General features: G+C 37.5%; 1 protein-coding gene across 3 annotated transcripts in view; it reads left to right on the forward strand.

The window, feature by feature from the left end:
* SEMA3C (semaphorin 3C) overlaps positions 1–27,054 on the forward strand; it is a 165,017-nt gene that overhangs the window by 75,809 nt on the left and 62,154 nt on the right. For all 3 annotated transcript variants that reach the window (XM_046669556.1, XM_046669554.1, XM_046669555.1), the window contains exons 3-6: positions 8,964–9,124; positions 10,228–10,290; positions 18,885–19,004; positions 25,593–25,683. In XM_046669556.1, the coding sequence (XP_046525512.1) occupies positions 8,964–9,124; positions 10,228–10,290; positions 18,885–19,004; positions 25,593–25,683 (435 nt within the window). The remainder of the gene's footprint in view (positions 1–8,963; positions 9,125–10,227; positions 10,291–18,884; positions 19,005–25,592; positions 25,684–27,054) is intronic.

Here is a 27,054-nt window from a genome sequence, read left to right on the forward strand (position 1 = left end):
GATCTTCTTTATCCATTCATCCCTTGATGGGCACTTAGATTGTTTCCAGGTCTTGGCTATTGTGAATAATGCTGCAGTGAGCATAGGGGTGCACATACCTTTTTGAAATGGTGTTTTTGTGTTCTTTGGATAAACACCCAGAACTGGAATAGCTGAATCATATGGTATTTCTATTTTTAATTTTTTGAGGAATCTCTATACTGTTTTCTGCACCAATTACATCCCCATCCAGAAATAAACCCACTTATCTATGGACAGCTAATCTTTGACAAAGGAGCCAAGAACACACAATGGAGAAAGGAAAGTCTGTTCAATAAATGGTGGGAAAACTGGACAGCCACGTGCAAAAGAATGAAAGTAGACCATTATCTTACATCATACACAAAAATTAACTCAAAATGGATTAAAGATTTGAATGTCAGACCTGAAACCATAAAACTCTAGAAGAAAATATAGGCAGTCTGCTGTTCGACATCTGTCTTAGCAGCATGTTTTTGAATATGTGTCCTTAGGCAAGGCAAACAAACAAAAATAGAAATGGGACTGCACCAAACTAAAACGTTTCTGCATAGCAAAGGAAACCATCAGTAAAACAGGAAGACAACCTGCTATTTGGGAGAAGATATTTGGAAATCATATATCTGGTAAGTGGTTAATATCAAAAATATATAAAGAACTCACGCAACTCAACAACAGAAAAACAAACAACTGGATCAAAAAATGGGCTGAGGATCTGAACAGATGTTTTCCAAAGAAGATATCCAGATGGCCAGCAGGCACGTAAGATAGGTTTTTAAAGAGGCCTTTTTCCCTGAGTGATTTGTAGTAATATGAGGGATTACGTTAGCTTTACAGATATTTTACAGCAGTAGATAATGATTGTAAACAGTGAAAAAGGAATTATTTTTGTGGACATTTTTCTTGCTACAGAGATCATTTTGGTTAATAAATAATCTCATTCTTCCTTTTATTTTGTAGATACAAGACCTCAGGTGGGTGGGCACAGGGAGATGCAGGAGGGAGCACACCAGGCTCTGTGTCAGCAAACGGAGGAGCTAGGTGGTTAATTCCAAAACAGGGCCCTTTTGCCCCATACTTTACCTTTTAATAATAATAAATTATTATCAAGAAAACCTTAATTTTTGAAATTCTATACCATTTTTTCTCAATTTATTAGTTCATGCTCATAATTTTTAATTCACCAAGATTAAGAGCTCCTAAAGCTCAGTATAGGAGAAAAATGGGGAGAATGTGAAAAGAACTTTGTCTCATCTCAGAGGCAGTTTCAGCTGCAAACCTTACAGAAGACGACGGGGGGTCCTAGCAAGTCAGATAGCGCAGGCTCCAGCCCCCCAACCCGTGGTGTTTTAGACCATTTTCATGTGATCTTCCAGACAGCCTTTCAGAGAAGAGAAAACCCCAAAGGGAAATTGAGCAAAGATCAGCAGACCTGAGACCTGACCTCATCTGCAGGATCGAGGAAGCCTTTATGAAGCAGTCCAACTTCAATTACATTGAAACTACTGCATGAGTCATGAGTAGGCGCTAGAAACATGCAGGAAGAATCCTCTCAGCAGGAAGAATAACACGTACAAAGGCCCTGAGGCAGAGAAGAGAAAGGAAGGTTGAGGTTGTGAAAGGAAGGCCAGAAGGGCAAAAACACAAAGAAAATAGGTAAACAGTGATGACGGAGATTTCCTAGTTCAGTTTATCTCCAACCAGATCGTGGCAGGCCTCAAAGGCCGTATTAAGAATTTTGGATTTTGTTCTAAAAATAATGGAAAACCATTTAAGATAAGAAGAGGAAGCTTAAACGTAGAGTGACCATATGATTTAATACCCAAGCCACGAATCTTTTGAAAGTGCAAAGTGGGCACTATTGATAGTTTTGCTGGTAAAACAGCCACAAACTGGGCTTCTGGGGCACTGTTGCCCTTCCCTGGCCAGGCTCACTGAATACAACTGTTTTTCCCTTATTCCTTCCTTCATCCATTTGGCGTTTTGCTTCCAGTTGGTCAATCATGCCTATCCATCAAAAAACAGAGAGAAGTCGAGCCTTTTGTTTCTACGTGAAGTGGTGTCTGGTGTCTGACTCTGATCTCACTTTCGTTCTCCGACTTGCTCTGATGGTTTAGTGAGAACAACGTCGCTGAGAATTTGATCATTCTCAAGTTGTTTGGAGGGTGGTCTCCACCCACCCCCTACCCGCCATCTTGCTCTCCAAACCAGCAAAGAAAATGCATGAGGCTGAGGCATTTCTTATACTACATGTGATACTGCACAGACTCATCTGCAGGGCAAGACTGTGATGGAAACCCAACAAATAAGTGTTGAAGTTGTCTGTCTGATTTGAAAAACAAGCAAGTGTCGTTTTTTAGATTCCACATATAAATGAAGTCATACGGTATTTGTATTTTACTTAGCATAATACCCTTAGGTCCATCCATGTTACGGTAAATGGCAAGATTTTGTTCCTTTTTTATGACTGAGTAATATTCCGTTGTCTATGTAATATATATATATATATATATATATATCTCACATATTCTGTGTCCATTTATCTATCAATGAACAGTTAAATGGTTTCTGTATCTTGCCTTTGTAAATAGGGCTACAATGAACATAGAGGTGCTTAACTCTTCAAATCAGTGTTTTCATTTTCTTTGGATAAATACCCAGAAGTGGAATTACTGGATTCCATGGCAGTTCTATTTTGATTTTTTGAGGAACCTTCATACTGTTTTCGATTTTGGCTGCACCAATATCAATTATCCCTCAATTAAAAAAAAGAGAAAAGAAAAACACAAGGGTATCAGATTGAGTTCACAGGTTGAGGAACTCACCCTACTTTGAATTCTGGCTCTTGTCTCTTCTACTTATTACTGTGTGACTTTGGTGAGATTGCCCAAATCAACTAAATTTTAGTTTCTTTTTATGTGGAACAGGAATAATAGTAAGGCCTAACCCAAAGGCTTTGAATGCCAGTTAAATAAAATACGTTTATAAAGCATCTAGAACAGACACTCCTACTGGTAAACCCACACGGGGTAGCTATTTGGGGCTGTCGTTTTTGAGCAAATGTGGTTTCAACCACATGCCTCTGGTCTCTGTTTGCCCTGGAATTAGAGCTGTGGTTTCAGGCTGTTGGAGGGTCACGACCCTTGTCTTTATCTGTCTGTCAGTCCTAAATGGATGGGTGAAGTTCAGTGTCTAACCCCGTCTCTAAGCAGTGAGCCTCAGGGAGAGCGTGGCTGTCTAAGTCCACTCTACTTAAAATTCTTCTGAGATAAGACATTCAGGAGAGGAAATTATCCTGTCAGTAGCAATATCTCTGAAGTAAGAGATATCCTGAGGATTTACTTCGAAATCTGTAGATGCACATTCCGCCAGAGGGAGAGCCAAAGTTTATGCTGAGAATGTCCTGGCGGGCTAGCCAAACAGAATAGCAGAATGTAAGGTAAGATTTGGGATTGTCGTAAGGGCATGGCGTCTTCATATTTGTGTCCTCTTATTTGAGCAAAGTGTCTAGCCTGCTATGATAAGGGCTCAAGAAATATGTATTGAACCCATCAATTAATAGCACATCATGAACTGTAAACATAATTAATGAGTAGCTGTTGCAGATGCTTCTAATAGAGACACCCCTGGGAATCGATTTTCAATCAAGTAATCTTTTGTCCATTTTTGAAATCTGTAAAAGGCTGAAGATAATGTAGTATTGTGAGCAAATGCGTTCCCCTACTTAGTAGTTTAACAGAATCTATTATTCATAAAAGAGAACCCTAGACTCGCCGCCCTCCTCCACAAGATCAGATTTCTGAGCACATGAATGAGTTCTTATTGACTTGGTTGCTCAGAGATGTTAAGATCACTGACTGGTTTAACAGAGAACAAAGGTTAGGTCTTAACGTCCTTAGAGTGTTATTTACGGACGATATATTACTGTGCATTAACCTGTGTTGTAATTGCTACAGCAGTATATCAACGATATTCAATTGGACCCAGAAGCTTTCGTTGCTAGGGTTTATATTTTGGGGGAACGTATTGTTCTCTCAGCCTTGGTTAAATTCTCAAGGCTCACAATAGCTTCCGTTACAAAGAAAAGTCCGTGTCAATATGTGAATCCCAGGTAGGCATATTGAGCTACAAGTTTTCTCTCGGGGAACGTTGGCATGGGAGGCATTACAGTAATTTTCCATCATAGAACTCTATGATAATGTGCATTTCCGAATAGAAGCATGCAGTAATTTTTTTTTCTTTTGTACCGCTTCCCAGGAGATTTTCCCAGGGACTTAGTTGGGGCCACTGCATCTTTTGTTGCCACATACCTTCAGACAGAGTTCCTTCTCAATCAGTTGAGTGTGTCCTGAGAAATAACACAATTAGCTGTACCTTCAATGCTACAAAAAGGGTGACATCATGATTAAGATTTAGAGACGAGCAGGACGGTGCCACCCTTTGACTTGTTTAGATGAGAGAAGGAATTGTAATTTCCTTCTCTCTCGGTAACCACTTCATTAAATCAGTCAGTTTTCTCTAACTGTGGCCAAATCATTATATTATTCATTCACTTCAGTTGGATCTACATTTAACCAAAATGATGGATGGTTCAGGCGTTCTTTTTATAGATAAAAATCCTCGATGCTTTGAACTCATCTCTTTATTCTAAAAAAAAATATTTTGCTTTGTCTTGTTTTTCTCAAGCTCCGAAGTTCAATTATGGCTACTAACAGCAATTTAAATAGCATTTGAAAGAAATCGCCTGGCTTCTAGCCTTCTGACTGGGGCCCTTCTAAAGTAAATCTTCCTCCATTAACAGCTGTCAGCTGTCAATGAGCTACAGGTAATTAAGTTTGAAGATAGCTTTATGGCTCAGAAAAATAGGTAAAATCCTTGGACCAGAAAGGTCTTAAGTTAATGCAGTTATTGCTCCCTCTGGTATTTGAATTCATGCAAGAAATTTATTATTTTCTAATGAAACAGGTAAAGAGGAGAACTGCCATTTTTTGTCACTTTCGAGTAAAATTTAGTTGACACTATTTTCCCAGCTAGAAATCACACTCTTGGTTTTATTTCAGTATAGATTAGGAAAAGAAGGGAAAAATTTTAAAGAAAGATTATTTTGAAAAAAATACCCAAACTAAAGAAACCATGATAGAAAGGGTGAGAAGGTGGTAGTTAAGGGGCTGTGAACACTGGAAAGTTGCATCAGTTAATGAGGGTTTTGACAACAGGAAATGAAAACCTCAATTCAAGGTGCCTAATAAATGCTAGGATTTTTTTTCTTTTTAATCTGATATAACAGAAGGAGCCCAGTGATATAACAGTCCCAGGTGTGGTTCAGAGATTAACTGATTTCTTAAAAAACTCAGCTTTTCTTCTAAATTTGTGCTTGCCTTTCTCAGCTTGCAGTCTTCTTGGTGGCTGCAATTCCTACAAGTATCTTATGCTCACGTGCCAATGTCCAGAGGCAGAAAAAGAAATCACCTCTTTTCCATGCCCATTTTTAAGACCCAGGAAACCTCTTCCAGGTCCCCCGCAGAAGGCTTCCCTTTAAATCTCGTTGACCGGAGTTAGTCACAAAACCATATTTAAAGCACTCACTGGCCAGGGGGTGGGACCACTGTGGTTGGCACAGACCAGCTCTGTCAACAGGGAAGAAAAGGAGAATTATCTGTTAGACAGAGGGTCAACGTTAATCCTCTGCTGTGTGCTGGTGGACATCCTTTGAGTGATGTCTTAATGCAACCAATTTATAGATGAGGAAGTCGAAACTGGGAGAAGGGAGGTAGCTTTCTTAAAATAACGTGCTTAGTAAGTGATGCAGCTGGGCCTTCGACTCGGAGCTGTCTGACCCCAGTTCTGTATTCTCGCCACAACATTGCGCTGCTGCCTGTGCATTGTGACTCACTTTCACTTTCAACCACAGAGCAGTCTCTTTGGATCTAACAACCAATGCATCTCTGTGCTTTGCCTTTCTCTTTAGATTCACTCTTCCTCAGAGCTTCCCCAGAGCTGTCTGCTCTCAGAGCTTCATAATCCGTGAGAAGAATCATAAATCTCTACCTGCAGATCTGATGTTTCTAACGGCAAATTAGTTATCTAATTTTATGTGTTTGTGGCACATTTCTGCTTTGATCTGAATTTAGTCTCTCAACACTCAAATGATCTCTCAACCAAAGAAGTTTCCCTTTCGGATCCCCGAAAAGTAGTAAAGGCACGTTCATTTCTCCTACTCTTAGTTTACAGTTTTGGGAGGCATTTATATCCTCCTTTGACCCCAAGGCCGACTTCATATAAAGTCATTCCAAGTCCTGTATTTGAAGTGTTCCTCACCTCACTCTTTCTTTTCATTGCTAGCGTATCAGGTCTTTGTCAACATCACATCTGGAACAGCATCTCTTAGTTGTCCAGTCTCACATCCTCCAAAATTATCCTGCACACTCCAAGTATTTTCCTTAAAAATGATTTATTATTTTGCTCTCCTGCTCAAATAATTTGAGTAGATTCTGCGTGTGAAAAAAAGAAATATTAGATATATTAATAAGTATAAATCAGGCAATCTAGTCCTCCATACTTTCTTCCTTGTAAGGAGTTGTTCTTACTTTGCTGGCTGAAGCTTTATGTCTTGGCCCAAGTCATAACAAGAAACCCGTGTAACCCGCATCATTATAGGAAAGGCACTCTTTTATGCACACGATGTGTGTTAACAGGTTAGACCTCACAGTACCCTACGACGTGGGTACTATTATTCTGACTTTAAGGGGCAGACACTGGAGCACAGAGGGATAAAGGGCCTTGCCAAGTATGCGTAGAAATGAACTGGCAGAGCCGGGATTCAGACTCCAGTGGTTGGGCTCCCAGCCCGTGAACTCAGTCACATTTTAGGTCTCTAGTCTGTGTATTTCACTGGAGGGCTATTTATTCAAGAGGTATTTGTTGGACATCTATTCTGTGCCCTGACTATACCCTACTCCTGATGTTTCACAGAGAAATTACACAACTGTGAATCTCCTCCATTGGATGAAAACAAGCTTTATAAAACACGCCCGATTTTAGGCAAAATCGAGGCAGCTTGTGTCTTTTCCAACCTTTGAGTGACATTTGTTGGACTCTTGAATTTTTTTTTTCCTAATTCAGCAGTGACCTCTGGTCTGGCAGAGGCTGACTTTTTTCCTGAATGGCATCCTTTCACTCTTCTTGCTTTCCTCATGAAAGAGGCTGTTCCAGTTTCTGGGCCCGTGGTACCACCGCTGCCCTCTAGCCTCTTGTTTAAAAGATCTTTCCATGTCTTTTGTTCCTGTCTCTTCTCGTAATTTACTTCTCAAGATTCTTCTGAAATATTTTTTCTAACTTCTTAATGGTTTCTTCCACATAAAAAGTCCTACACTTTACTGTCGTCTTATGTACAGAATATCAGAGACCATATTTTAAGATTCTGTGTCAGTAATTTTAGGGATCTTAGCTACTTATACTAAAAAAAGGGGAAAAATAGGAAAATATGTATCTATTTTTTCTAATTCCATAAATCTTTCTTATAACTAGTGATTCAAACTTGATAATACTAACAGTAATAATTACTAGAATTTATTGAATCCTTTATCTGTTACTCATTTCAAATATTTACATGTATTAATTAAGTTGACTTCCATGGGAACTCTCAGTAGAAAGTGTTATTTTTTACAAATGAGGAAATTAAGACACAGAGAAATTAAGTAACTTTATCATTGTCACAGAAAGTTTGGCACCACGGCCTTGCTTCGTAATCATTATACTACTTGCATGATATTTTCAGATTATTAGCTAAATATAAAACTACTTGAAGGATGTTACATCAGACATTCTGAACTGGTGTCCCCAGAAAACAAGTTAAATGTCCAACTTCTCTATCTTTACATATGGGGTGTGGCCCACATGCAAGCAGACTATAGTTCATGGCCTCATATAAAAATTCTTATAATTTTCAATTTTGGTTCGAGTCCAATCACAGCCCTATAAGAATTTCCAGAAATTTAGAAATAGCTTATCATTGAAGCAGTAATCCCTGAGAGCAGACTCTTTGTAGAGTTTGTCACTCTCTTAAGATCATAATTGAAAGAACAGAGAAATCTGAACCATTTGAATGAAGAAGCATTAAATTGTGCAAAGGAGCATTTCGACTGGAAAGAAAATTGAATCTGCCCTAATGATTATTGATTTTTCTTATTGTCTTCAAAGTTCAGCTCCATAGGCACATATTTAATGTGAAAGAAATTAAATGAACATGAGTCACTGGTCATTGAGATACTGAAATATCTAAAGATTGAGAAAATCTGAAAATTCATATTGTTCCTTTTGATATATACATAGGCATAATGCCATTTAAATGACATTACCTTGTGAACGAGAAGTATTGAGAAAAAGTAGATTTGCTTTCAAGCAATTTGTAGAAAAATATATTAAACTAGTTAGAATTATGTTGAGGGAGTAAGGTAAATATTTAGAGGAGGAAATAATGGTCCTAAGATGATGAATGCATTGAGTTCAGCGCTTGAGAACCTGTTGAGTCCAGAACATTAAGAGACGCTAGGAGGACATTCACACTGTCATCACTTTTGGTTTTTTGTCCAATCTTCTCACTTACTATATGTTTTAGGTTGATCTGCTTTAACTAGTTTTGAGCTGACGACAGCCAGCAATAACACTGAGTTGACATTTGTGCAAAATGTGAATAGTGTTGTAATCAAATAGTATTACTATAAACTTTAGCATTGCATTTATTGATTTATTGTGTTTTACTTCAGCAAAGGGGCAATAAATAAAAACATCCACCAACCTAACTCTATTGGAAATTAATTTAGTATTGTAGGAGGAAAATGTAGCTTGACTTTTTTGGTAAATGCTTCTTTAAGATAATTTTCATTAAAACAGCAGAATCATAGAATCAAGACAGTGCATTTCACCTGTGCTGTTCACTGTTTCAGAGCTTCGAGAAACCAAGACCTCTGAGTACTTCAGCCTGTCCCACCAGCCTTTAGACTACAGGATATTATTGATGGATGAAGATCAGGACCGGATATACGTGGGCAGCAAAGACCACGTTCTTTCCTTGAATATTAACAATATAAGTCAAGAGCCTCTGAGTGTAAGTATATCATTTTTGTGATGGCAAAGCTGACCTCCTAGGTGCCTTTTTCTTCAAAAAATGCGCATACAATGAAAAAATTATGTATTTCATTAGAAAAATAGAAAATACTGGCCACACGTCAATAAATAGTTGGAAGCTAGTACCTATTTCGTGGGCTGCAAATATAGTCAATTCTGCTCTCCCTGTCTAGTTTCATAGCTTTTAACAATTTAAAACCTAAAGCTAAATGAGAAAATACGTCCTATGTGTACATAGATAGAAAGTGAAAAAGAGAAGCATATAGTATGGCATAAAAAAGTCAGATGAAAGGAAGACTCACCTTGTCATCTGTATGTAATCCAAGAAGGCCTTGAAGGGACACCATTATTAAATGTACAATTCTTTGAGCAAGTATGGCTCATATTTATCATTCTGTTTCACAAGGAAAGGAATCATGCTTCATTGGAGTAAAGAAATAAAAATGGATTAATTATAAACTTATAACAGCAAGGAGACTTCTGAATTTATTGTTTTAGCAATGAGCAATGGGCTGACAATTAAAAAAAATAGCCGTCACCTCCAGACCTGACCCAAGGTGACTTAGAAAGCCAGCGCAGCATTTCAGAGAGGGAATCTCTGAGATTTTATCCAAGTTATTTTAGCTGTTGAAGTACCTAAGCGTCCGTTTTAAGTAAATCTACCAGCCCAGCTGTGTAGTTTACCAAAAATAATATTAACCCAAGGTAACAAAATAAATGTAAATTCATTGTGTTATAAGCAGTTGGGAAAAGTGTCCTAAAAATCAAAAGGAGGAAAGTATACATTATATTGTGCACATTAATGATGACTTTATTTTAATATTATATGGTTAGTAAACGGGCACATATTATTGAAAGGCTTTCATTAAAGGAAACATTGATGGGAGAAAGAAAAACAGAATTGTTAGAATAAAATAATAAAATCTTTACTAATATGAGTTCATAAAATTAAAGAAATAATTTTGAAATATGAATATAGAAATACCTTAAGGAAATCTGTTAGCAAAAAGTAAATGAAGAAGATCGTTGAGCTGTCATATATACCAGTGAGATTATGCAACTTTTATTTTCCTCTCCGAGCAGGTTTTCTGGCCAGCATCTACAATCAAAGTTGAAGAATGCAAAATGGCTGGCAAAGATCCCACAGTGAGTGCTTAAAAGAACCCTCCAAACTTAAATATTTGGTCTTTGAGTCCGTGTACCTTGAGTGCAGCCAAGAGTGAGACAAAGGGTGTTGGTGTTTTAAATACTCTCTGACACATGGTAAAAAATGGAGATGCAGAGAGACTGGAACTCTTAAACACGACGACTTAGGAATTCAGGATGGGGAGAAAGCGGCCTGCCCTGCTTTCCTTATTGCGCCCTGACGCTTCTCATGATGGATTTCAGTAATAAGCCCTGTTCCAAGTGGATCCAGCCTGCAGACCTCTCAGCAGGCTGCTGGAGTACTGATAAAGCAAGCGTCTGGAGCGGCTCCCAGATACCACGTGGGCTTTTCCAAAGAAAGATTCTCGGCAGAGGGAGGTGGCTAACCGGCACATTCCAGAGGCATAAATCACCAGTGATGACCAATATCTTGGTTAATTAAAAATAACCACAGGAACAAAAATCAAGGCAGATATAAATATCAGTAAGCGTTCATTGTGCCTTACTTGTACAAATTGTCTTCCTTTAGGTGGGATTCCATAGAGAGAGTCAAGGAATAAATCTGTTTGATTTCTACAAACAACTTGCTGAAACTGGCACATTAAATTATTCTTGAATATTATAAAACAAATACATGGAGCGAATCTTTAATGCACACAAGTTATTTAATGTATATAATGAAGCATATATGTCATTTTGCCCTCTTGTCTCAAATCATGAAAACTAACATAATATGGAGCCAAGTATCAGAATGACCCACTCTTACACAAATAATTTGGTAAAGAAGTTTCTTTTACACAAATAATTTGGTAAAGAAGTTTCTTTATTCATTCCTTCATTCTTTCAATCATTCATTCAGCAAATATCGATGGAGCATCTATTATGTGTCTGGTATAGTGTTAATTGCTAGAGACATAATTTGTGCCAAAACAGACACATTTCCGGCTCTCATCAACTTTAGTATCTTGGAGAAATCAACATTAGTCAGATGAGCTTGGAAATACTCGCTAATGCGGGTAAGACACTACAATATGGCGGTCGAGCAGAACAGCTAGTAAATGTACACAGACACACACACAAAGTCAGGCCAGAGATCATGCAGCAGCCTCGACTAGTGTCAAAAATGCTCACTGAGCACTTATCATTGTTAAGTGTAGACGTAAGAGATGCCGATTTCAGGAGTGAAGGCTGTGCATTGAGCCTGGCGAGTGTGATTCTGAGATTCATCAGGTTGTTTCAAACTAGGAAAACACTAATCTTTGTGGAAGAAGTGTGGAAATGAAGCTTTTGTTTTCATTGACTCTAGACCTAGGTATAAGGTTCTGAAAGGTCTGGCTCAGGGAAGGGCCATGGAAGACTCTGGAGCGGAGTGTCTCTGGGTCTCATCAGAGGGTCTTCTTGGCAAAAGAGCTTACCAGGAGCCACTCGGCTCTGGGTCTCACCTCTTCAGTTCTGTAATTCACCTTGTATCAGAAATTTAAAAATGGGCAGAAGGAGCTTGCAGGAGCATATTTGTTACCCATGGGATCTGCTGGACCACAATTTAGAGGGAAAAATCTAGGAAAATGTGTAAGAAACATTCAAAAGAGTACATTGCAAGTATTCTTCTAGGGAACCAATAGTAGAGTGAGGTGTAATGTTGTGGAGAAGGCTTTTTTGTCTTGTGAAGCTATTATTTCAATAATTCTGCATGAATTAAACTACAGTCATGTGCCACATAAGGACGTTTTGGTCAATGATGGACTGCATATACAATGGTGGTCCCATGAGATTAGTACCACATAGCCTAGCTGTGTAGTGGGCTATACCATTTAGGTTTGTGTAAGGACACTCTACAATGTTTGCACAATGACGAAATTGCCTAACAATGCATTTCTCAGAAGTTGTCCCCGTCATTAAGTGACGCATGACTGTATTTTCCTTCATTCTCTAACACACAGGTTCTTCCCATTGGTGTGTATCTGATCATGTGTTGCCTTTTGCCACAATAATATCCTGTGGCTATAATTACTGGATTTAGTTGTCCTTTGTTCAGAAAAGATTCTCATTTCTCACTCTCATGAATGGTCCCAGGCAGAATGTGTAGGACTTAGATACTTTTGCACATTCTCTTTCCAAAAATTGCTGTTACTTTCCTGAAGAATCTTAGCCAAGTCATTTTATCTCTTTCTCCCTTTGGCAAAATAGAATTGCTCTGTCATTTGCTTTCTTATAAGTAAAAGTCATTAGATAAAATCTTCAATAGATGCTTGCATTTTCCCATAGTTTGGTCATGCCGTAAAATCGTTCATGGGTGTCTTTAAATTCTGCTATAGAGGCAATTAGTATACGTAGCAGAGGTAACTGGTGGAGGGTCCTGTTCCAGTACAGCCAACATCGTTGGGTTCTGGGAAATAATAATCAATAAGTCTTTCAAATACATGTTCTGTCTATGCAAGAGAAGAGGATGGCTGACAAATCTGTCTTATTTCATACATGTGAGGTCCTTACAGAGCAGTGTCCTTTAATCCGGCCACAGGAAAAAGGTCAGTGGTAGAAAAATGATGCTAAATAGGTCTTTAGAAATTTTACAGAACACTATATTTTTATTATAATTCTCAACAAAATCAAATATTTAAGAATCTCTTAACTCTCTTGGAATAAATATCATTACTTAATATTTCATTTTTAACAATGCAGGAATTGAATATTTGAATTTTCACAGACCAGTTAGTTATTGTGAAGAAGCTAGAGGTCAATAAGATGGAGTGCCTACTTGTCAGAATCTTTACAATAAACTGGAGATGATGAGACATTTGCAGTAATTATCAAATGACAGTGGCCAACGTTTAATGGAGTGGGCCATGGGCTGTTAAGTGCTTTATTCTAACCCTCATGACAGTGCTACAAGATGGACGTTGTTGTCATCATGCACATTTTTAAGAGAAAGAAACCTAATTACTAGAGAGGGAGGGACTTAGGCAGAGCTGTGCTCCCAGCAGGGGTGAGCCGCGTCCAACTCAGCTAGTATGGCTCTGCATCCCGCTCCCTTAGCCGAGAAAAGGCACCATCTCTGGGAAGAATATGGTCAATGCTAAGGATACACGCAAAAGACGAAGAGAACACACCTTGCAGCTGGGGTGTTTAGCAAAGGTTTAATAGATTTGGTGGCACCTGTGTTAGGTCTTATGTCAACCTTTCCCCTTATTTTATTTCAGTGATACCCAAATTCAAGTAAGTTGCACCATTTCCTCTTGCAGCCTTTGGGACATGCTACATGGGATTCTCTTCTTGTTCAGTCATCTTCCCTTCTGTCTAGCCTGGGCATCCTCTCCTTATGCTTCCAACTGACAGCTCAGATGTCGCTTCTCTGGAGGGTCCGGCTGGCTGCCCCTCCCTGTGTGCCCTTGAAACATTCTAGCCCTTGTTTCATTGTGAGTTTGACTGTGACTCTCCCTCACTGACTGGAAATACCCAGATCTGGATCTAGGCAGTTCACAAAATTTAAACAAGAGCTGAAAAGATGGAGATGGAAGCAAGCAAGCATGGGAATCTCTTCCTGGTGATTGTGCGAGGTTGGGGTATGATATGGTGGGTGATGAATTTATTAATGCCTTTATAATAGTATTTGGAGTAAATCAGTATGCAGATATTCTGAAAGTACATTTTGGTTAAATTAAATTTTTTTGCTCTTAAATATTATATTAATCACCTACTGAGCAAAACAAACTAGTAACAATTAAAATCCATAGTGTTGTAACAATGGAAAATAGTAAAACATAGAATCGAGCATCCCTTATTCCTTCAAATTTTGTTACTTATTTCAAATTTTAAAGTTATAAAAAGCACTTAATTATTATAAAATAATTCAGTGTAATTTGAAATTTGATCCCAGGTAGTAATTTATCATAATTCTGTAAGAAATTAATGTTTATAAAGAAAATAAATGATCATGGTGGGAATACGGCTAATTTTCTGCCCTAAAGAGAGTGTAACCTACCTCATAATTCCCCTTTCTGCCCTGTGTATTCACATTCCTACATGCTCCATTTATTTCTAAATGTTAACGTTTTATTCATACTCTAAATAAATTGAGCTTAAACAATAGCCCATGCTGTCCAGTGAGATAGGGCATAATGAATGTGCTAAGCAAATACTGTAAGAAATCATTAAAAAATTAAACAGGATTACAGATATTTAGACATATATGCATTACATGCACACAATGTCAAACTTGATTTATTAATTGTGGAATATCAGTTTCCATATTTCTGTGACCAGAGAATTCTAAACTACTGGAAAATGTATTTTCTTTAGGAATATGTTTATCAAAATACCTTGGTTTATTCCCCAGACCTAAGAAGTGTAGGCCAAGAAGAAAAACTAAGATGTACTTTTTTTTCCATTGTATAGTATGGACCATGAAGAGTCAATATTTTTCAAGCCCTATTCACCTGTGCTCCAGGATGTATTTTAAAAAATAACTAATACATGTTCAATACAGAAATCTTTGATGACCTGGAAAAGCACGTAGAAAGAAACAGAAAATAACCTTTTATTAGTTCTTTGACCCTGGCAATTTAACCTATCTGTGCCTCAGTTTTCTTATCTGTATAATGGGCTTACTCAGACTACCTGTTTTTGATGTTGTTAGAGCCATTAGGTCAGTTCTGACATCTAGCAACACTGTGTATGGCAGAGCAGAACCCTGTGTCATCTTTTGGTGCCATCCTCTCTCCTTCCAGCACTCTATCAGATGTGCTCCACTACTATTCACAGGGTTTCCATGGCCAATTTTTTTAGAAGTGGGTGGCCAGGTCCTTCCTCTTAGACTGTCTAGTCTGGAAGCTCCGCTGAAGCCTGTCCACCATGGGTGACCCTGCTGGTATTTGAAATACCAGTGGCAGAGCTTTCATCATCACAGCCACCATAGTATGACAACTGACAGATGGATAGGTGATGTGGGTCCGTGACCAGGACATGAACCAGGACCTCAGTGATGAGAGCCCCGGATCTTAACCATGAGACCAGGACTGGCTAGTACCTGTCTTATTGGGTTGTTAAGAGGATCAATGAGTTAGTATTTGCAGAGAGCTTGGGACATACATAGCACACAGTAAATGCTACATTACTGCCAAATAAATAAAATAAATTACAGTATCCAAACATAATAACTTAAAATTTGGGGTATGTTTTTCCAGCATTTTATTACATGACACACACACACACACACATATATATATATCAATAAAATGGTATTGTATTCTACATGATGTTAGCAGTCTGATTTTCATTTTAGCTTCGTACCAGGAAATAGTTTTGAAAGAGAATTAAACAATGAAAAGAAAGAATCCACATGTGAATCTCACTGAGGTCTCATCCTCGTAGCTTTCGTGGATGTCTGCTGTGGTCAGGACCTACACTGCGCCCTGGGCAGGACAAATGCCCTGTCCACTTCACAGGGTTTGCACTGACAATTGGAATAGAAAATGCATATGAAAGAATCTAATATCTGACACTGTGTGTTCTTATCGTGTACCAGACACTTTTCCAAGTGTGTTATTAGTCTGTTGCTCACAACAAATATTATCATCACCATTTACGGATAGAAAGATTGAAGCACAGAGAGGCTAATTCAGTGTCTCGAGTTCAAACAGCTGGTTAAAGATAAAGCCAGAGTTTGAAACCAACATCACCTGGCTCTGAGATTCTTACGCTTAAGTCCACTCTCTCCTGCCCGTCTGAGGACTATGGATGTTGACAGAGCAACTTTAATTGCCTCTCTGGTTTCATCACACAATAACCTATCTTCCCTCTAGACACAGTTTCCCAAGTAAATCATGCACTATCTCACCTCCTATTTGTGTCCATGCTTTGTTTCCTGTTGGAATATTCTTTTCTTATGCTTTTGCCTGTCAAAATCCCTACTTTCTGCAAGTTCCAGCTCAAATGACTCCCCCCTCAAATCTGTACACCCAGTTCGGCATTACTCATTCTCTCTTCTTCCTTTCTGTGGCAATTTTGAAAAATACAACCCTATTGTAGCATCTCCCAAAGCCTGATGTGTTCTGCCCTCTTCCTCTGAAAGCAGGAGTCGAATCTGGTCATTCCAGTGTGGCCAGCCCCATGCGCAGTGCTCGCATAGAATGAGTTCAGTGCAAATTGCTGGGTGGAGCTGACACCACTGCAGTGGTATAGGTCAGACAGAAAGTGGACAGAACCTGAGGCAGGGCAGTGGAGAGGGAAAGCGCCTAGAAAATGACTTTCGATAATTAACTCAGCTGACTTCTTGTTCCTTTCGTATTCTTCTCTGTGGGGAGGAACGGAGGGGCACCCTGAGGACCAGCGAATAGTGTGGGAATCTCTCTCTTGGCTTCTCAACTCCTTCCTATGGAAAGCGGGCGGTGGCGGAGGCCGCGGCTCGAGAGCCGGCTCAGTTACTTATTAAACCCAGCGCACTTCATTAACCTCTTTGGGACTCGATTTCCTCATTGCTAAAATGGGACTCATACTTTAATTAGAACATTGCTGTGAGGATTAAAAACAGTTAACATCAAAGGATTAAGAGCTCTGTAAACACGAGTAACTATTATAAAATCCTCCCTCTAACAACTGTGGATTCCTCACCCCTGACAAATTGTAAAGTGGTTAAAAGTACAGGATTCAGTGTTCTACACATCTGCGTCTGAAAATCTACTTTACGCATTTCTCCTATATGACCTCAGGCAAGTTAACGGAAAAAGCTCTAAGCTTTGTTTTTCTAAACGAGGTTGAGTTCTTGTAAAAAACGGAATGAGTGTAAAGAACCCAAGTGGCACATGGTGAGCTCATAGCTGAGCCGTAAAGGTAAAAAGTCAGCCTCCAGGAAGTGAACGGGTTGAACTGTATAAAATGATCGTTCCAATGTCTAGCTTACAATAAAGTCTCAACAAATGTTAGCCATATTTAGCACGTAGTTAATATGTAGGTAGATCTAAACATATACATGAGACAAGTATAATCTGTATTTGAAATATGAAAGGGATGTTAGTGACTTCTTTTCTTGTTCCCAATATCAATAATTCATGACAGTAAACAATCTACAAAACTTAAGACAGACATAACGTATTATTAATAGAATTGGATTGAATTCATGTTTCATGGGAAAATATTATATACAGAATCTTGCAATGTCTGAACTTGAATGTGAAAAAAATAAACACAAGTCTCGTTGCTCACAGACACTCTTAACACAGACATACTGTGTGCACACCGTCGTTCATCTGTGCTTTTCCTCCAGAGAAACACGTATCGTCTGTCATTATGTAGTCAATTTCAGGTACTTTATAAACAGGTGTCAGGATACAATGACACTATATATTTAACAAAACTCCTTAATGTCTTAAAATAAAAATAAAGTGTATAGTGTGGTCTATAAGGATTAATTCCTTTCACAACAGTGTTCATGATTGATTATCTGATAATAAAAGTCCATAATAGAAACATATGTATAAAATTACTACACATGAAAATGAGTGTATATTTAGTGAGAGTAGCAGTGAATATAAAAGGAGAAAATGATGAAAAAATACAGAATAATATTGACTTTAAATTTAACTTCTATTTTAGCAAAGTTTTTTTTTTACTTTAATAATGTAAATGAATGTGCGTTATAAAGAATTAATAAAATAAATGGTACTTGAAGAGAAAACAAAATATATGCTGTCTGATCACCCATGAGGAAACCATTGTTACCTTTTGATATCTTTCTTTATAAAAAAATTTGTCTCTAACTTATTATTTTTAATGTTCTTTGGGAGAAAAATGACTTTGTGAAGGAAACAACAGTCAACCTCAGGCTTAATTATTTCGTGGTCAGCAAAGGACAGCGAGCCCAGCAGATGCAGAACAAGCAGTGATTAATTCAGTCACGGGGACTTGCGTTTGGTGCCGACCGTGCTTATGTTATTCTGCAAGGTCATAGTCAACTTATAGTTGCAGTAATTATTTTGCATTTCATTGAGTGAATAAATGACATCCTTTCCAATGGTTGGACTGGGAGCAGGTGAGAAAAGAGATTTTGGGGGAGAGGAAAGCGTTTTAGGGAACCAAGGGCAGAGAGAGAATCACTGCATCGTTTTTCAGAGGAAGCACAATGCTGGCATTTTGTTTAAGATTTGTTTTACTCACCAATTGTGAAGGGCAGTGGTGTTTGCCATTGGGTTCTGATGACGATATGGACTCTGTCCAAGCAGGATTTCATTCAAAACATGTTTATAAAATATGTATGTATGTGATGATTTGAGGAAAATTTGAGGGAACCATTTGGTGTACTTTTCAATTTCTAAACTTCCTCAGGTAGAGAGTAGGTTCACAAAGTTTCAGAACAAAAAAACTTACACAGTATATGAAATATTGAAAGGAGAGAGACATATCATTTTACTCGTTATCTAAGGTGGCCTACCTTTCTCCCAAAATAAACCAATGGGATAAACCATGTTGTTCTCTTATTATCTGCTAACAATAACGAAAACGTTAGAGCGGAAAGGAGGATGTGTAGCGGAGCATCACGGTGATACTGGGAAATGGCAGGAAAGCCGTTGGGGTGCTGACCGCTCATTTACTACTTCTTCCAGCACGGCTGTGGGAACTTCGTCCGCGTGATTCAGGCTTTCAACCGCACGCATCTGTATGTTTGTGGGAGTGGCGCCTTCAGCCCCGTCTGTACTTATTTGAACAGAGGGAGGAGATCAGAGGTAAGTCTATCAACTTTTCATTCTTAGTTCTGGTGTCACCGTCAAAGATTTCTTCAAACTGTATTTTAGAGTAAAAACTTGGAAATATCATCATTAGCCACAAAAAAGTTGCAAGCCCTTTAAACACAAAATGTATTACACTTGATTCCTGTCTGCCAAGTTACTTAACGTATAGCCTTTGCATTCAACTAAATATATATATATATATTTCTGAAAGGAAAAAGCTGCAAAATATAAGGGAAAGAAAAATGGTGTAATTTCATAATTACTTAGAATGTAAGATATTGATAATATTTGCTCCAAATTATAGAAAAATTGTAGTATAAACTCACTTTCTCAAATCTATTTTAAGTAATCTCTCTTTAATCTTTCAAATAGGTAAACTTTTATGAGATACATACCTGTAAGAGATATATGAAGCAGGATGCCCAGTGCCTTGCTGGAAAGAATTTTATATAATTAATAAATCACACTTTCATTTTAGACCGACATCGGTCTACATTAGGCTGTTCTGGCCTTATTTTTACATTGGTTAAAATGATTTGGGTTCTGTGAACAAAAGCATTTGCTAAAGACTAAATGTATAGCGAAAGGACAGTCAAATATAAGGCTGGTTGAACTTCACCTCTGAAATTTAAGACAGTGTTTATCCCAGTTCACAGATATTTACTAAGGAAGCTGTGCATTAGATCAAAAGAGTTTTGCTCATTCTTTTAGTCAAACGTTGTTTTACTTAATTATAAGTATTTTAAAAACCGAATTCTTTCAAACTATCTTGCTTTGGTTCCGTTATGCAACTTAAATCTAGAAAGTCCAATTCTTAAATAATATCTTAATTCAATTTCAGAGGTTAGAATTGTAAAAAAGATTAAATATTGCTGCTGCTATGTCTTACTAAGTTTATTTCTCTTTTACAACAATCTACTTTAGAACTAATATAATTGAACAATGATTCTATCTTTATTCCTTTATTATTATTATTAATTTTTTTCAGACATGTAATTTACACATATGTATCTTTTGGTGAATAAAAAGTCATTTAAACATAACTGAGTAATTATAGTTTGACTCCAAATTGAGGCATTTCCCAGTGGTTCAAGAGGATGTGAAATAAAATTCTTACAGAAAAGTAAAGCTGTGCTCCGTGGTGGAGAACAGTTGGCTGCACTGAGCTTGTCGTTAGAACCACATGCCTGTGATCAGCTGATTAAATAAACTACTGCATCGACGTCTGCAGTCTGTCGACACTCTGCTGAAGGCCGTGCCGTCACTGTACAGGCCAACAATCGCATAGCCGTTTTCGGAGCACGGATTTCACGTAGCATGATTTTCCCCTGTACAAATTGGCCACCATGCACGTCAAGGCTTAATTGGAAAGTAGGCCTAAAAAATAATCTCCTCTGGAAAACCAGCATGGAATAAATTTTAATCACTTTACTAAATATGAACTATTTTAGTCTCACTTCAAAAGATGTGTTTCAAAGGGGAAGCATTTTCATTAATCAGTCTCTTTAAATAATACATGAACATCTTCAGAGCCAATTTAAGCATGAAAAGAGTTATGAATTTTAAGCTTTATGTGTTATCCTTGATAGTCAAGTTAAGTCAAAGGATTTCCCCAAAACATCGTTTTTATATATCTATAGTATATAGATAATACTGTAAATATAGAACGCACAGTTTTACCAAACATGTGATATATTTATTTTCTTTAGTTTAGATAAAAAATCCCCTAGTATAAAATGACCATATGATGCAGAAAGTTGTATTTTGAGAGAATTCTCCTTATTCATCACTAACGTTGTATTTTGTAATGACCAGCAGCAGTACTTATGCTAACATGCTGTGTTAGTACTAACGTGGCATTTCTCATGTATTTGAAACCAGTTTGAAAGTGAACCAGGTTGAGTGGCACACTCATTAATTATTCAATTTCATTTCTGAGCCACTGTCCACCACTTTTTATCCACCTGTCAAATAGACATTCATTGGTTCTCAGAGGATATTTTATGAGCCTACTTATTATGCCCTATGACTCTTCCATTATTCTGTGAGACTGATTCAGAGCATTCCTAGATCATTTCAACTCTGCCCATCCAAAGAGCCCACAATGCTGGCTACAGTTCTCTTCTATCCACTGTCTTCACTCTCTGTCTTCTCTTTCTGGAAGAAAGTAAAGCAACAAAAGTAAATAATAACTCCAAAATGAATAAAACACTAATAAAAAACAATTGTTTAATTTTGCTGCACATTCTTGGAATGTTACCACGTCTCATCTCTGGTTGAGTTTATCAAATGTCTCCATCGCATCAGCTCCAACCGGTGAATACCTTTAATACCCTGTCCCTGCCACTCATCAGGCAGGTAACCTTACCTTTGGCTGACCAAGAATATCACAGATGACCAAGAATATCACAGGCATACAAATTATTCCCTCTGCTTTTTGAAGCCAATTCATCACCAGACTTTTCTGTTTATGCATCTTTTTGTAGCTTTCCCTTTGTCAGAAGAAAAGTTGTACATTTTCCTTATCAATAAAGGTCTTTGATACTAGCTTTCATCACTTTGTTTCATGTCTTCATACCCTTTCCCCTGCATTTACTTATTTTTCCTGTTTAAAAATAGGATCATATTTCCTTTCCTTGAAGTCATTATCTTGGATCTGTGACTTCTTTTAACTCTTCTCCTTTCTTTCTCTTTTGCTTGATCACAAAACTTCTCAGATTTAGTAGGCTACATTTTCATCTTTTCTATTCTTGTTTTCTATGTCTTTATTAAGCCTTTCTAATATGGCTTTCATTCCCACGCATTAACTAAACTGTTTTCTAATACCAAGATTCCTCAATGACCAAATGGACTCCCCTAATTAGCATCCTTTCTCCTAGACCAATCTATAATGTGTTGGTCATGCCTTCTATTTTTCAATTCTTTTATTGACATCTGTAACCCTGGGACATTTTTCTATGCCTTCTTTCCTAATTTTTCACTGCCTACTCTCTTTCTGGTTCTATTATTTTCTCTCATTGATTTGATTCACAAATGTGTATTTATTTAATGAGAATAGTGGCAGAAACAAAATCATGTCAGAATGTGTAAGCTGCCTTTAAGATATTGGTCCTTCTCTTGTGTCAAAGGAGAAGCAATTGGATTGATCTTAAAGAGAAAATGGCATGAACAGAATTATGTTGTCAGTGTGTGTTATGTTACAAATGATTTAGGGTGGGGAGAAGCTGAGAGGGCTGTGGTGACATCAATTAGAGAGTTGATACAGTAGGCCCAGGGTGGTGGCAATGAAGACAGAAAAAAAGGCACAAAATGTAGAATAAAATAGGCAATATTGGTGGATTTGGCTATGGGAAATGGAAATACATAATAATATAGATGTTGATATGTTATCTATTTGGTTTTTCTTGGTTGGTTTTGGCGTTTTTAATATATATTTGCCATGAATTGAGATTAGAAACAATGAAGAGAACCATGTTTGAGGCGAATATTATGAGCCTGGGTTTGATTCTGTTGAGTCTGAGTTGCTGTTAAAAGATACAAGTGGAAATATCAAGTAGGCAGTTGAATAAGAGTTGACTATATGAATGGTTGAGTCATTATTTTATAACAGTAATTGAAGCCCCAAAAAAGTATAGGTTTAATAGTGCAGAGAGAGTATAGTGTGAAAAGGGAAGAGTGACTATGGTTGAGACTTGAGGATCTCCTAACTTTAATGGCAAGATGGAGGAAAAAGGATCTTCAAACAAGACAAAAAAGAAACAACCAGAGAAGTAGGGGAAAGAAACAACAGTGTGTTCGTTCTGGGAATAAAAATAAATCGTTTAAAAAGGCTAGAAGTGGGCAAGAATCTTGGACACCATTGAGAATCCAAGTAAGATGAGGTCTGAAAAATAAGTGCTGAATTGTGTAGCGTGATTGTCCTTATGGATCTTATTGAAAAGGGCTTCGATAGAACAATTGAGGTTGGGTGCCCAATGGAAATGAATTAAGAAGAAAGTGAGAAGTCAGGAAATGGTGAGAAGTATGTGTAATTCTTTAAGAAACGTGGTTCTCAAGGAGAGTAATGTGTAGGAGCTGAAGGGGTTGTTTAAATGATGATGTGAAGGATCCAGTTAATAAGATCAAAGAAGGGAAGAGATAATGGAAAGAATAAGTTGCCTAAGAAGACTGGATAACGTGAGATCCAAAGCACTGGTGGAAGGATTGGCCTCAAAGTAAGAAAAAGGGTTCCGCTCATGTATTACTAGAAGTATTAGTGGATACATATTTATGTGTTTGGTAGTGAGAAGTGGAAGATGCCTCATTTAAGGGCTTTACTTTCTCAGCGACATGGTTGTCAATCATATGAGCAGAGAATAAGTTAGAAGATTTGACTATAGCGGCAATGGTTTGAAATTATCTGTGGAAGAACCAGTTGACCAGGGTTTCCTTGAAGGGTTGCTGAGCAGTATAAAGGGTCCACTTTGGGTTGGTGATCACAAATCTATAATATATTGAGTTTACTTTGTTGGATAGCCTCCTGCAAAATGCTTAAAAGTTTGGAGGCAAGTATGGAGAATGTGGATAGACCTGTCCTCCCTGGCTGTAGATGCAATAAAAAAAAAAAAAAAAAATCACAGATTCAAGGAACTTAACACTTTTGCAAAAAATTGTTGAAATTAAAAAGCATGGAATCTAAACTGGTTAATAAAAGAGGTCAAGAAGAGAAGGCTGATTCACTGGAAGAAAATAGAGGGTTCCTAGTAGATGAGTTTGAAGAATTGTTGCTGGGTGCTTGACTTGGTGATTATTCAGGTGGACCACATCCCTTGCTGGTGATGACAAGGTCCAAACTACAACTGTGTGAGTACAAGGATGCTGTGCAATAGACGAGTAAGTCGGTGGGAAACAGATGGCACCTAAGCAATCTCATTGGTTCCTGCAGTGCCCTGTAGATTTTTGTCAAATCTGTGTATGTCTCTGGCTATAGAATTGCAACCAGCCTTGCTAAATTTTATTGGTTTTCCTCAAGTTTATCCTTATTTATTCATTTTAGTCTTTATATAAATGATGACCTTTTGGAAAGCAGATGCAGCTAGGAGTCAGGAGACTAAATTTTAATTTTGCTTTTGTGACCATTTAGCTGTGTGATCTTTGGCAAGTTGTGTTTTCCTCATCTGTGGAATTAACTCATTGAAGAGGATCGTGTCCTAGAACATTTCCAGGCGGGAAGACTGTTATTCTTCTTAAGCTCTTTGATCCTCTCTTGCCTCAGGGATGTTCTGCCAGCACATCACTCTCAAAATGACGAAAATGAACTAGATTGATGTTCTTTCAGGAGTCCAAACTTCAGAGTCATCTCTGTGTTCTTCGTCTTCGTGAACTACCTCCAATTTGTAATTGATTGCCAGGCTCTGCTGATTTTCTCTTCACAAGTTCTCTTGCGCCTTTGCTGCGCTTACCATGACCACTGAGACCCTAGCGTGCCAGATTATTGTTACCTAATTCCTGGCCTGTTGCAATGGAAAACAAGCTTGTTTTCTTGACACCAGGGCCTGTCTTTATGATTGCCACTCTCACTCTTCTTAAAGTGCAGGAAAAGGTCCGATCTTAAAGGAGCCTTTGGATCCTTTCATTTCCGTGCTCAAAAATACTGAGCCTGTATTTCTTTCAGGATAATTTTGAAAAACCTTAGCTTGATAATTGAGGTCCTCCATGATCAAATGCAACCCACAAAAGTGATAATTTTTTATTTGAATTTTACTAGTAGCTTTTGCTAACTCTATAGAAGAAAAAGATAAATATACCAATCACATCTTCCCTCTTAGTGAGCTACATTCATCATTACATTTCAGATTGAACCCGTTGCTCCCAATCCTTGGGCTTCCCTAGCCCCATTTCCTGCTTAATTTTTCTTCTAAGCACCGAGCGCCATCTAACACACACTATGTTTACATATTTATTCTCTTTATAGTCTATATTTATGTATTTACATTCTCCATCATTAGATTATAAATTACTTGAGGGTAAAGAGTTTCATCTGTTTTCTATACTGTATCCCTAATGTTTTATCAGTGCCTGGCACATAGTAGCTGCTCAATAAATTTTTGGTAAATGAATGCATAAATGAAATATTTTTATCTAAGTTAAGAATTATTTTGTTGAATCTAGTATAACACTTTATATGACAAAATTAAGTGATAACATTCTATACTTAAAAAGTTTCTTGATTATTTGGAAATATTGTAATCTTTATACACATCGTTCCTCTGTGGACAATTTTCTTCTCTTGGTGGATGTCCAACATATCTAGTTCAGTTTACAATGATCCTTGATTTCCAAGTGATTTTTGATGATGTTGATTTGAGGTGAACTTGTTGGATCAGCTTTATGAGGAGTGTAAAAGGATGAGAACTCGAGCTGCTGAGGTTAGCTTGTAGTTACAGATGGACTCTTCATACAGGCCAGGAAGGTGCTAATATAGTAAATCGGGAAGGCAGAAGCAAACAAGTAGAAAGTGTATGACTTATGATGATGCTTTGTTTTACTAAAGAACAAACGTTATTTATTGTTACTACGTTTTCAATTCTGTCTATAATAAAGGACCAAGTTTTCATGATTGACTCCAAGTGTGAATCTGGAAAAGGACGCTGCTCTTTCAACCCCAATGTGAACACAGTGTCTGTTATGATCAGTAAGTGGAAAATAAAAGAGGGCGGGGGAGATGTAAAATAAAAAGGAAATCAAAGGGAATACATTCTGACATGGTGTACCCATTTTGGATAGTTGCATAGATGATAGTACGTGAGTAAAATAATAGAAAGAAAGTTGTGAGCTGAGAAATGGAAATTTTAATTCCTCATTTTCAAGAATATTGCTGATTAAATGATAAGCATGTATTTTTTCATCTAATAGGATAGTGTTGTCATTCCTAAAGCAATATTTACATATATTAACATAATATAATTTTCAATGTTTTCCTAGTTGTTTTTCTAATATTAAGTATAACCACGTTTTGTCATGCTTTAGTAATCTTTTACAAATGATTAAAAATGGTATTTCTTTGAAATGAAAGAATAACAAAGTGCATGTGTTAGCCAATTCAGTCCCCTGTGGATTGTCTAGAAGTTGCTATACTAAAAAAGAGGTGGTGATAAAGTCACTTTTTCATTTTCTCATTTTTCCATAAAATATATCTGTTAAGAAGCAGGCCCAATTGCTTGCTGCTACACACATTGACACATAGATGTCTCTAAGTCTCAGTCATTGGATGCCTTTCTATAACTCACCTGAAAGACGTTCTCTAGAATACATCTGAGTTAACACGAGTTGACTGTGGGGACAAATCTTGGATTTCAGTATGTCGGCTGTATAGTAGATGGGTTTCCCTCTTTGGTTTCTCCGTGTATTGCCAGTGGTAGAATTGTATCATTTGACAACAGAACAAGGGGAAAATAATCGTTGTGTTCAAAACGCTATGCTTTGATTCACTTAAAGAGGCAACCCATCTTTCTTTCTCAAATCTCATATCTCGTATCTGGAAACTAAATGAAGACAGGTACATGCAGCATTGACTAAAACGTGAGTGTGGAAGTTATCCAGAAGTTTCCATATGGTCATTCAAATTGGGCAGGGAGGAGATGACAGTATATCATTAGGACAAAAAATTAGAAAGCTTTGAAACCACAAGCTATCCTGTTATGTCTGATGCAGGGTCATTTCAGATAAGCTTCTAAATATTATTTAATAGAAGCAGTGTCTTGGAAAGTCTTTTCTTCATTAGGAAGAAACTGTGTGATATATATATATAATATTAGTTAAATATATAGAATTTTCACTTATTTCAAGTTAAATGCTGTGAAAACACACTTCAAAGCTCTGTTAATACTAATACTGGAGTTTTATCCCATCAAATATTGTCTAGAACAAAAAAGAGTTACGACAAGTCATTATAAGTTTTCCTGTTCAACTATGGTAAATCATTTAATAGATTTTCCCTTAGGAAACTGGATTTGTTTACAAAATCAAAGTTAGTTATTGGCCTTCATTTTTCAAGGACCTGAGA

Source organism: Equus quagga, chromosome 8 (assembly GCF_021613505.1).
Source record: "Equus quagga isolate Etosha38 chromosome 8, UCLA_HA_Equagga_1.0, whole genome shotgun sequence".
NCBI classification, from domain to species: Eukaryota; Metazoa; Chordata; class Mammalia; order Perissodactyla; family Equidae; genus Equus; species Equus quagga.